The following is a 12839-nucleotide window of genomic DNA, read 5'->3' as shown; positions in this document are numbered from 1 at the left end:
TCAAAACAAAATATTTTTCTTCACTAAAGTGTTTTAAATTTTATTCATAAATAATCCTTTTCACAGTCCCTGTAGGTACGATAACTTGACAATTACTTGTCACTTTATTACTGGTTGCGATTGTGTACACTTGCACATTTCCGTCGTTCCAAGTTTTTGGCGCCTTTTCTAGGGATTGAACCCGGGTCACCCACATGACAGGCGGGAATTTGAATGAGAGACTTGAGAAATGGCATGACAAGCACATTCGAGTTCAAGAATTTGAAGTAGGTCAGCGAGTCTTATTTAATTCCAGATTAAGGTTCTTTCTAGGTAAATTAAAATCACGTTGGTCCAGGTAAATTAAAATCACGTTGGTCCGGTCCATTTACAACTCATCACGTCTATCCATACAGAGTTGTTGAACTCTAAGGTAAGGAAGGTAATTTTCAAGTTAATGCTCAGCGTCTTAAACATTACTAGGGAGATAAGACTGAACGGAATCAAATTTCATTCATTTTATCAGATGTTTGAATTTTCTTATTTTCCTTTTTAATAAATGATTTAGGGTATATTTTCGGGATTAGTATGTTTAAATAAATTCTGTCTAAGAGATTGAAACTTAAGAGCGCCCACTTGTGACCCCTCCAATCTTTCTTGCGAATTGATTTTAACATAATTTCCCGAGAAATTATTCCCTAAATAAAATTAAATTTTTGGTTTTCCAGATAAAAGGGTCGATTTTGATCCAAGTTTTAAATTGCAACTCAATTTCAAATTTTCATTACATCTAGGGACTTAATTGAAGTACTTTTTAAAATTTGGTTGCTCTTTTTGTAAATAATAAAAATTAAATGCCTCTTTTGTAAATATTTTCAAAAGGCTTCTAGAATAAATGTTTTTAATAAAAAAGATGATAATTATTAATATATAATTATATCCATTATAATATATATCAATTATTATCAACTTTATATAGAGTTAGGATTAGTGTTAATTTAATCATATTTTATTTGATAAGTTTTTTAAGATGATAATCTTTAATATATAATTATTGTTGTGAAATAATAAAGAAAGAATAAACTAAAATGTGATAGAAGAAAGAGTGTAGAGAGAATATAGAAGAGATAGTGTATCTTCTTTTATATATTTTTGATGAGTACATGAGCCCCATATATATAGGGGTTAAAAGTAACTCTCTAATCATTATAGGGCATGTAAAGGGTCATGAACTTTTGTCTCCCATATTAATGGGGTATAAGAAAAGTCTCATAATTTATGGGGTATATGAAGAGTTTTATAACTTATGGGGTTGATAATGACATCCACATAAATATTTCATAACACTCCCCCTTGGGTGTTCATTATCTAATTATGCCTCTTTAAAACCTTACTAAGAAAAACCCAGTAGGACAATAACTTAGTGAAGGAAAAATAGTACATAATTATACGCTTGATATGCAGCCTCATTAAAAACCTTACCTGGAAAACCCAGTGGGATAAAACCAAGGTTAAGGGAAAAAGAGTACAGCACGTATTAACTCCCCCTAATGGCTACATCACTTGAGATCTCGAAGGTGACGCATTCCAATGTAGTAAACAAGCTTCTGAAACACTAATGTAGGAAGCGCCTTAGTGAATAAATCTGCTAAATTCTCACTTGAACTGATCTGCTTAACTTTTATCTCCTTAATCTTCTGGAGGGCATGAGTGAAGAAGAATTTTTGTGCAATGTGTTTTGTTCTGTCACCTTTGATGTATCCACTATCGAGCTTATCAATGCATGATATGTTGTCTTCAAACAAGACATTTGTAGCTTTCTTTCCAGATGATAAACCACAATTATTCCTTATATTCTGGATCATAGATTTTAGCCATACACATTCACGACTTGCTTCATGGATTGCTAAGATTTCTGCATGATTAGACGAGGTTGCTGCAATTGTTTGCTTCATTGAGCGCCAAGAGATTGCATTACCTCCATATGTAAAAACATATCCAATTTGTGATTTTCCATTATGAGGATCTGACATAAATCCTGCATCTGCAAAACCAATCAACTTTGTCTTTGATTTATTAGGGAAAAATAGACCCATATTCTTTGTGCCTTGGAGATAACGAAATATATGTTTTACTCCAGTCCAATGTCTCCGAGTCGGGCATGAGCTAAATCTTGCTAGCAAATTTATAGAAAAAGATATATCAGGTCGGGTATGGCTAGCAAGATACATTAATGCCCCAATTGCACTGAGGTATGACACTTTAGGACTGAAAAAATCATCACTATCTTCCCGAGGACGGAAAGGGTCTTTACTTGGATCAAGTGATCTTACAACCATCGGGGTAGTTATTGGATGTGCCTTATCCAGATAAAATCTCTTTAGCACCTTTTCAATATATGTTGATTGATGCACAAGGATTCCTTCTTTTAGGTGCTAAATTTGTAACCCCAAACAAAATTTCGTTCTTCCAAGGTCTTTCATTTCAAATTCTTTCTTCAAACACTCAGCAGTCTTTTGGATCTCTTCAGGAGTTCCAATGATATTCAAATCATCAACATATACTGCAATAATTACATATCCAGACCCAAACTTCTTAATGAAAATGCATGGGCAAATTGAATCATTCTTTTATCCTTCTTTCAACAAATACTCGCTTAGGCGATTATACCACATGCGTCTGGATTGTCTCAATACATAAAGGGATTTGTGCAATTTGATCGAATAATGTTCTCTAGAACCTGAACTCACTGCTTCAGGCAATTTAAATCCTTCAGGGAGTTTCATATAAATGCTAGTATCCAGTGGGCCATACAAATAAGCTGTTATTACATCCATTAGGCGTAAATCAAGCCTTTCTCTTATAGCCAGACTTATCAAAAATCTAAATGTAGTTGCATCCACCACAGGAGAATATGTCTCCTCATAATTAATTTCAGGTCTTTGTGAGAATCCTTGTGCAACTAAACATGCTTTATACCTTACAATTTTACTCTTTTCATTTTTTTTACGCACAAAAACCCATTTGTATTCCACTAGTTTCACACCTGTAGGTATACGGACTACAGGTCCAAACACTTCTCCTTTCGCTAGCGATTTCAATTCATTTTCAATTGTTTCTTTCCATTTTGGCCAATCATCTTCACATATTCGTCAAGTTGCTGAAACCCTCAATTGGGAATTGTTTTATGAGAAGAGACCTAGTGTAAATGAGGAACTAGTTCGCGAGTTCTATGCGAATTTAACCTCAAGCGAGTTGAGGGAAGTTCCAGTTCGTAGGATCAAGGTACCAATAACTTCAAATGCTATTAATGAGTTCTTTAAATTGGCTGATTTTGAAAATGATGATTATTCTTCCTTGATGAACAATATCAAGCCTAAAAATTTGCAAGAAATTCTTGAGGTTCTAAGTGGATTGTGTCAAAGCAAAGAATCCACACTTGTCAAAGAGAATATCTGACACCATTCGCAAAGGTATGGTTCTATTTCATCCGTTTCAGCCTTATGCCTAGCTCACATAAGACTACAATTTCATTAGAGTGAATGGTCTTACTATACTCGATCTTAACTGGAAAGACCATTGATGTAGGAAAAATTATCCTGAGAGAGATGCGGAATTGTGCCATTAGACATTCTAGCCTAGCCTACTTTCCCTTTATGATAACAATTCTATGCTTGAAAGCTAAAATTCTTGCAAACGTAAAGAAGACAGGTTATAGCCAGGGCACAATCACAGATTGGGACCTTTACCGAATAGCTGGAGATTCTGTTTTACAGTAGCGAATTGAAGAAAGTGAGGATCCCGAAGAAGAGAGGCAAAGGATACCACAGAGATCGAACTAATGCAATCGGCTGAAGTCTCTGATAAGGTGGAACCACTAGAACCAGAAGTTAAACCTGATGATGAAACCTCAATGTTCAGAGCTCAACTGCCTAGCCCAAATCTTTGAGATGAGCTGTCAAAATTGATGGACATAATGCAGCATATGCAATGGCAGCAACAAGCTTACTGGAGATACTAAAAAATGAGGGATAACTCGATAAGTAGTGCACTTAAGAAAATTTACAATGACCCATTTACTTTTGTGCCTGAATTTCCAGATTTTATTTTTGAATCATGGAGTCCATCATTGAAGAAGAAGCGAAGCGATTCATGCAAAGGCAATAATGATGGAGCAAAAGATGAGTCAAATTCGGAAGGGTCTGCAAATAAATAAAAGGGGGGATCTTGACCTTATTTTATTTCTGTTCTTAGGTGATTTTAGGATTAGGTTTAATTAGGAATTTTTATTTTCCCAGAATAAGAGAGGAAAATCATAAATAAAATTTTAACAAGTATAAAGTGTGGCAATAGGTGTATATATGTCTAGGATTGGATCTAGAGAGAGCTTGGTACTTAAGCAGTCAATTTGAGTCACCTCCTCTTTTCTAGAATCTTACCTAGTGTATAGTATCTATTCACTTTACACAATGAGGACATTGTTCATCTTAAATGGGGGGACAAAAAAATTGAATTTGAATTATTTCCACTCAGAATAAATTTTTCTTTTAATTATGATTAGGATATATTTTGTTCAATAATTTGAAATTTTGTTGAGTATGCTAAACTTCAGTATAAATAAAGTTATATTATTTCAATAAATTATTATGTTAGCTCAATAATGATATTAATATATTTCTAATAAAGCATGCAAATCGTACCATAAATTTTTAGTTCCTTACGAAAGTAAGGCGTGCATGAAACTTTAAGTCTTTAGAATTGACTTAGTAGTTTCTTGAGGTGAAATCCTAGGAAGCATAGAACATTGAAAATGATTTAGGCAACTTTTGTTGGACCGTTTGAGCCTTTCAAGCCAACCATGACGAAATTTTTATCCTTTGAAACTCGACTTTGAAACTATATGGCTTGATTTTATTTGAACCCTTGCAAATTTAGCCATCACTTCTCTCTTAACTATCTTAAAATTGTCCCAAACACTAGACTCAGTACTATTCGAAGTATTCTTTAAAAATAAGTTTGGGGGAGTTGAAAAGAAGAAAAGAAGTATCGAATGCTCTAAAATTGTAGTACATTCAGCAAAATGCTCGATTTATAAAAAAAAATGAGTTCTTAAAATAAGATGTACAAAAGAGCATGTGAAAGTAAAGAAAGTTGATGTATTAAAGGTAATTGTAACACCCCAGACCCATCCTAGACGTTATGGTCGAATCTGGCAATGTCACATTGGGTGTTTTTTGTAATGTGTTATATCGATGAAAAACTCTTACTATATATTTGACCACTTTGTGTGTTTTTTTGAAAAACAGTTATCTTTTTGAAACTCACATTACTATCCAAAAAGATTTTACTTAAAAATCGTTGTTTATTTCCAAAAATATCATTTTATAGTGAAAGCTTTTTAAAAACGGTTGCATACTTGCATTTACTTTGTAAAAACATTGTTTCTTTAAAAACTCGAGTTTTCCTATCTCTAGCAGCTATAAGCCAAAGCAAATAAAAATCCCCAAATTAAAGTTAAAATCTATAATGGCCTTATTACAGTAAAAATACCCAAAATAAAATTACTTATAAAAAATAAAGTAAATATGATAGTAAATGCGATTGAGTGGCCACTTTCGAGTCCCTCGCAGTACCGATCCCCCTAAGGATTACCTGCGCAGATAAGCAGAAGGGTGAGTTTACGAAAACTCAGTGTGTAATCCCTTAATAAACAAACAGTCAAACATACAATAAGCAAATACAGTCTGTGCCCAAGCCCTTTTTAGTAACACTGATAATATCAGTTTGGGCTTTAGCCTATCTCAATACAAAAACAATCATATGTTAGGGCCTTGGCCTATTGCAGTAACAGTATACAGTGCAGTAATAGTAAACAGTACGCAAGTCTTACCCATCTAGCCTCTACACTCCATCTCCATCCAACCCTACACTCCATGTGGGGATATAATCAACCCAACCATCCCTACACTCCATCTCCATCCAACCCTACACTCCATGTGGGGATATAATCAACCCACCCATCTCTACACTCCAGAATCAGCATCGCTTGCAGCACTAAACAGTAATTGCAGCAAAGCTGCCAGTATTGTGACACCCCTAATGTGACCCTACTCGGAGAGTGGTTTCGGGACCACGAAACCGAGTCACAAGAATAATTAGGTGTTATATTCCGTGCTTATTGTATGTGGAATTTGTATGCGTAAATATTTCGTGTCTCGATTTTTATTAATTAGGTGCAAATTTATAAGAAAGGACCCATGTGCTAGGACTTGAAAATGTGATAGGTGTATTTTAAGTGGCCTAATAATGCATGAAGTGAAATAAATGGAGTTGCATGTCAATTATCCCATTTCCTAAGGTGGATGGCCGGCCATGACAAATTATGGGCAAGGGAAACATGTTCCCAACATGTTTTACTAATGGATGATGTTAGAAATAATAAAATAAGAGTATGGAAAAAAAATTAATGTTAGTAGGATGAGAAACAAAAAAAAGTGTTCATCTTTCTCCATAGCCTTGGCTGAATATCCTAAAGAAAGAAAAGAAAAAATTTGTTCATCTATTTTCACTTCTTGGCGAAAATACTAAGGAAAAAGGGGAGGATTTTTGCTTTATGCTTGGGTTGGAAGAGATCTAGAAGGAGATTTGGCTAAGTTTGCATCAAGATTAAGGTATGTATGAGGTTGTGTTAGGAGTTTCATGCATGTTTTGGTTGCTAACTTGATGTGCATGTTAGCCATGGCTCAAATCTTTGTTAAGCCATGGAAATGGTATTTGGCCAAAGTTGTTATGGTGATAAAGCCATTGCATGCTAAGTGTGAAGCTTGATGATGATGCATGCAATGATGGATTGTCTACTCTTGAGTAAGATTTTGAGCTTTCTTTTGTTTTATCATGATTGAAGTTGAAAAGGAGCATGATTGTCATATTCGCCATGATGCATTCATGAGCATGGTTCATGCTTCTTGCATGTTAGTTAAAATTTGTGTTTTGGATGGCTATGGACACCTTGAAATTGGCCATGCTCATATATGTATATATATGTTTGCACATGATGTTTTGGTTATGAAGGAAGTGATGAATAAGTTTGTTTAAAGAAGAAGATGTTGAAGAATAATTGTGAAATTGCAAGCACAATTCTACCTAGCACACATATAAGTGCTTGATGCTATATTATAAGTTTTGAGCCACAATATGCAAAGCATTAACTAGTAAAATGCATGCTGTTTTGTGAGGTATTAAGTGCATAATTGGCCTCAACATGTACATGAATATTCGGCCTTGGGTAGCCTATTGAAGGCCTTAGCATTTCCTTGATGCTCGAATAAATTGTATTGAATTGCTTGATGTAGTATAAAATGTGCATGACCATTGTGTATTCAAGCTAAAGGGTGGCCATATGACCATTTAAACTCCTTGTCATATTCGGCCATAAGCTAGCACAATGAGGTTTTAATAAATTGAATTTGTTTGAATTAGCTCAAGAGCTTAGAGGGCCACAATTGGACAAGGGGAAGGAGAAAGTGATCGAATAGCCGAAAAAGCCGTTCGACAACATCCGAGGTAAGTCCTCAAGAAGTGACCCTACTTGAATTATGTGAAATAAAGTATGGATGTGTATTGATTATTGATTATGTGTGTATGAGTATTTGAATTCTACCGGGCTAAGTCCCGGCGAATATGCTTGTGATTATATTTGCGTTTGAGCCTTAGTAACGAAAATGAAATATGTATGTCCAATGATTATTGATGTATGTGTACATGAGAAATTGAATGATATCCGGGCTAAGCCGAAGACAATTATGCTGGAAATTATATCCGGTTAAGACCGAAGGCAATTGTGCAAGTGGCTATATCCAGGCTAAGACCAAGGCATTCGTATGAAGTCATTCTATCCGGCTAAGACCAAGGCATTTGTGCACATGGTTATATCCGGTTATATTCGAAGAATCTTGGGCTGGAGGTGAGTGTTGGTTGCTGTAATAAATTCAATTAGTACACCCGAAAAGCCCAAAGAATAAGGTACGTTTATATGTGCATTGGAAAGTCGACACGTTTGAGCAACATTCGCTCAATCGGCAAATGAATTTCAGTTATTGACTTGATTGATACTTTGTGAAAGTATATAATGATGAAGTGTGAAGTAAGAATGTGTATTAATGAAATGATGCATTTGGCTATGTGAATGTATTGCTGTAATTAGAGTTGATTATATTCCTTGAGACTTACTAAGCATAAAAATGCTTACCCCGTTTCTTTGGCTCTCTGTTTTATAGATTTCGCTCGTTAGCAATCGGATTCGGGATCAATAAAGTCGAAGTCATCCACACTATCAACGCCTCTATTTTGGTATAAATTTTGTTTGAACTTTGAAATGGCATGTATAGGACTACCCTGTTAGTTTAAAAATGTGGTGATGTATATGTATACGGCCATGCGAAAATGGCTCGTAAAAGGAAGCATGAACTTAGACTATTTGTGGTTTGTATGTATATATTTGGTGTCATGATGTGGCTATGGATTGGAAATGGGAATGTTGGTCACATGATCAGCCATTGGCATGGTTAAAATGATCATATATGAACCTATGTATGGCAAGACTAGTTGGTTCATGGAGACTACCAAATAGGTAAGACCTACCTTAAAACAGATCTTGCCAGCTGCAAAGTGACGTGAATGTGAAAAATCACCAAAATTCGTAGGAATGGTATTAAATAGTGAATAAGCTATGTAAATGAACCTTGATGAGTCTGTTTTCATATGGAAGAAACGAAATGGTCATAGGAGTTACATGTTAAGAGATATTGAAGCTATTGTGAAACAGGGCGAGACGGTTTCGGGTCCCCGTCATAAATTTAAAATTTACTATAAATTATCCAGAAAGAATTAGGAGACATACCTTAGATGTAAAGATTCCATTTTGAGTCTAGTTTCATTAGAAGCAAACGGCACCAGCATTAAAGCCTCATGCAGAGAGAGATATTCAGAGCGATCGATCCTCGTAACATGGGTGACTTTAACTAATAAACTGTACCAATTGGCCCGAAAAATTCTAGAAATAAATCCATGGATGGATATATGAGTCTAAATTCAGGAAAATTTGAAACCAGTTTCCGAGTTTTGAAACTCGAGATATGATTTTAAAGCGAAGGTGACGCAGTCTTCCACTGACCGAAATGTCAAATTGGTGGGCAAAACATGTGATCTTGGCTTGTTAACCCCTCGTGTCCGAAACCCATGATGGTCTCGGGTTCGGGTGTTACAAGTATAATAGGCTTTAATCCAACAAAGGATTTGTAGCGAATCGCCATGATGAAGACACTTCCTCCAATCATATAAAAGCCCACCCCATCCAATGCATTATGCCACATGTTATGTCATATCATAATATTATACATGTACTCAACACAGTTACAATAGCATGCTAAAATATAATCATGTATCACATCGAGGCAAAATAGTCAATTTACCATTTAGGGGCATTTCAGTCATTTTACCACATAAGGGAAAAACACTCATTTTACCACCAATTAAAGGTCTAGGCACACTTACCAACCCAACAGTAGGTCCACAGTCATCTCGGGTGACCCGTGCATCCTTAACAGTCAAACAGAGAAAATGGGCCCAAGGCCTATATTGCGAGCCCATGTGGGCCTACATGCCCGTGTGGCCCAATATTCTCCATACGTCTGTGTGATTTACCTTGTGGAGCCCACATGCCCGTAGGGCCCACATGGTCCATTTTAGCCCAACGTGGCCCACAACGGTCTAAGCCCATGGAATCACTCATGGTGGCCTCTACGATCTAACACCCATGTTTATGCGTCTTGGATGACCACACGAGCGAGTGCACGCCCGTGTAGTGTTAATGGTCACCTATTTTGACTTTTGTCAATTTACGATTATGGCAATGTTGTTACACGCATGATTACAGAAACACGCACGTAGCCCTTGAGCACTCCAAACCTTGATCCAATCCACAAACATTCAATTAGTCATGAGGAAAACAAATTAATACTACTCCTTTCCAAAACACTTATCCAAATATCAATTGTCACATACCTTGATTCGAACCCCCATTCCCTTACACACACCTAAACCGTTGCTCAAGAATGATTTTCCCCCTTCTTCGGCTATTATCTGCATAACAATTAGAACCTTTATTAAAAACTTTTCATAATCATAGTTTGATCTTTAAATGAAAATACACACTTACTAAAATCGTAGAATCACAGAGTAGGAATTGTACACAAGATTGGCAGAGAGAGAAAAAGCAGAAAAGAGAATCTGGCACGATGAGGGTGAAAGAAATAGCAGTATTCGATCAAATGGAAACTGATTGTGGGTGAAGGTGCTAAGGAAGGTTCGGTCAAGAAGGGACCAATTGAAAGATAGGGAATAAGAGAAGAATCAGTCAGCAAAAGTCTAAGGGATTTGAGAGGTAGAATGGGGTGTATTCGGCTAAATGCACAAACGAAAATGGTGACTGATTAAAAGCGATTGAGAGGGGAAGAATGGTATTCAGTTAAGGGTAAAAGGAAGACACGAGGGAGAACGATTTGCTAAAAGAATAAGGGAGAGGAGAAGTTGATCTAAAAAGAGACACTACAAAGAAGAGAAAAATTGAGATATACCTGAAATGAATGTACCCGAGTGGTCATCAACAATATTCGATCTCAACAACAAAAGAAAGATGGGAAAAAGCAAAACTTCCAGCACAATTTCAGCACCCCATAAGTAAAAAACGCTATGACCGAATTTGGCAACATGCAAATCGCCGCATTCGGCATGCTACTCCCTCTCACGTCAACCTCCCATGATTTTCTCCTAAAATCCCTCCTCAAATCCCTCAAACCGATCACACCTCCTTCAACAACTCAATTCGAATTCCCCTCAACCACTTCAGTGTTTTGGTCAACCAAGGTCACTTCCACAGCACTTGCAACAAAATAAAACACTCCACTGCCCCCACTAGGATTCAAACCTTAGTCCTCTGGCATAGGTAACACGCTACCTATCCCCTAAACTAGCAAGCTTTTTATGTCATGTTTCACCCATTTTTATTTAAAAGCCTACTGCTTAGAGACAATGTTTATTCCTTTAAAAACAAAACTTTTGCGCGAGCCAAGGCTTGAACCCAAGACTTCTCAGACACTTCCAGAACACTTAACCACTGAGGCAACCATTCATTTGTGTCACTTTCTTGCACAACTAAATAATTATGAGCAACCTCCTTACTGTTCCCGTGCTCAAAACCTAATACTTCTAGGCCCAAATTTAGGGTGTTACAGTAATTATTTCGAAGGTCTGATGCAAGCTAAGTCTAAGGTTTAAAAGCCTAAATTTATCAATCTTTTACCTACCCTTAAGCCAAGCCACGTTACAACCCTGTTAAAAACCTATTGATTCAAAAGTTCCAATGCTACCTACATTAGTGGAGAGAAATTGCTATGTACAACATATGAAAACAAAAGTTAAACTTAATGATTGCATCTTAATCTTGAATAAAGGGAAGAAAATCACATTGGTAAGGTTTAACATGACTTTATTAGAAAGCGTTTAGTCTAATTTTTTCTATCATAATAGTTGTTGAGATTAATTTGAACAATATGTGTACTTAAGTAGCATAACTATCAAATTTCTTGTCTTTGAGAACAAAATTTATTGTAACGCCCCTAATTTCGGGCTTAAAAGTATTAGGTCTTGAGCATGGGAACAGTTAGGAGGCAGCACATAAATGTTTAGTTATGGAAGAAAGTGACACAAATGAGTGTTTCCCTCAGTGGTTAAATGTTCTGAGAAGTGTTGGAGAAGTCATGAGTTCAAGCCTTAGATTGTACGAAAGTTTTGTTTTTACTTGAATAAACCCTGTCTTTAGTCAGTAGGCTTATAAATTAATATGAGTAAAACATGACAAAATGGTCCTACTAGTCTAGAGGATAAATAGCGTGTGGTAGTTACTTGAGGTCTGAGGTTCGAATGCTGGTAGGCGCATGGAGGTGTTTTATTTTGCTATTGGCCATGGGAGAGTTCTAGTTTGACCGAAACTTGTGTGTTTAAAGAGTGTGGGGAGTTGTGGCCAAATTTTAGGAGATTATTGTGGAATTTTGATTGTTAGAGGGATTTAGGGAGTGTTTTGGGGAGGAAAATTTGGATAGAAGAGGTTGTGTGGAGTTTAAATTAGTGGGTGGAGTAATGTGAGGAGATTTTTAAGGAATGGATCAAGGGAAGGTAGTGTCGAATTTGAACTCTATCATTCAGAATTTGGCCTTAGCTAGATTACTCTCCTCATTTTCAGTTTTTGAAAATTGCCTTCATGTTCTTTTTACACTTTGTTCTGATAGCTGAATACTGCTACTGACCTCTCGGGTATGTTGCATTTTAGGCTTATTTCAGTTTGCTCTTCTATATAGTGCCCTTTTTGATCGATTTCTCTTCTCCCTTACTCTTTCTAGCAATTTTTATTTCCCTTCTATTGCCCTCTCTTTATCTAATATTTGTTTGACTGAATACCCCTTGTGAGGTGGCCGAATATTTCTCTTCTCCCCTTTCCCGTCTTTTGGCTTTGGGCAACCCCTTTTCCCACTTTGCTTGTTGTTCTGCCAATTTTTCGTCCTCAATTCTTCCTTTTTTCCTCCAGCAGGCTTGCGTTTGCCAAACGAGGTTAGGTAATTCTTTGCTCTATTTCTCCCCCTTTTTAGCTTTCCTCATCTTTTTTTTATTGTCGTTACCCCCTCTATTTATTTTGTTAGTTCAATCCTTGTTCACTACATCACCAAATTATACTCTGTACTGTTGTTATTTGGTAAGTAGAGATTAGTCAAGATTGTTTTTATCCAAGTACAGGTTTAATAGAGGGG

General features: G+C 36.3%; 1 protein-coding gene across 1 annotated transcript; it reads right to left on the bottom strand.

Annotated features, from left to right (window-relative positions):
• Positions 1–1538: 1538 nt before the first annotated feature.
• LOC128283901 (secreted RxLR effector protein 161-like) lies at positions 1539–2318 on the bottom strand. Its single transcript, XM_053021318.1, has one exon. The coding sequence runs from the start codon at positions 2316–2318 to the stop codon at positions 1539–1541; it is 780 nt and encodes a 259-aa protein (XP_052877278.1).
• Positions 2319–12839: the final 10521 nt, after the last annotated feature.

This window comes from Gossypium arboreum, chromosome 11, assembly GCF_025698485.1.
Source record: "Gossypium arboreum isolate Shixiya-1 chromosome 11, ASM2569848v2, whole genome shotgun sequence".
Taxonomy (NCBI): domain Eukaryota; kingdom Viridiplantae; phylum Streptophyta; class Magnoliopsida; order Malvales; family Malvaceae; genus Gossypium; species Gossypium arboreum.
Note: the sequence above shows the minus strand (reverse complement) of the source record. Positions and strands in the feature narration are given on the sequence as shown.

Excerpts from the sequence above, each read along its gene's own strand:
- LOC128283901 (XM_053021318.1), bottom strand. The coding sequence starts at position 2,318 with ATGGTTGTAAGATCACTTGATCCAAGTAAAGACCCTTTCCGTCCTCGG.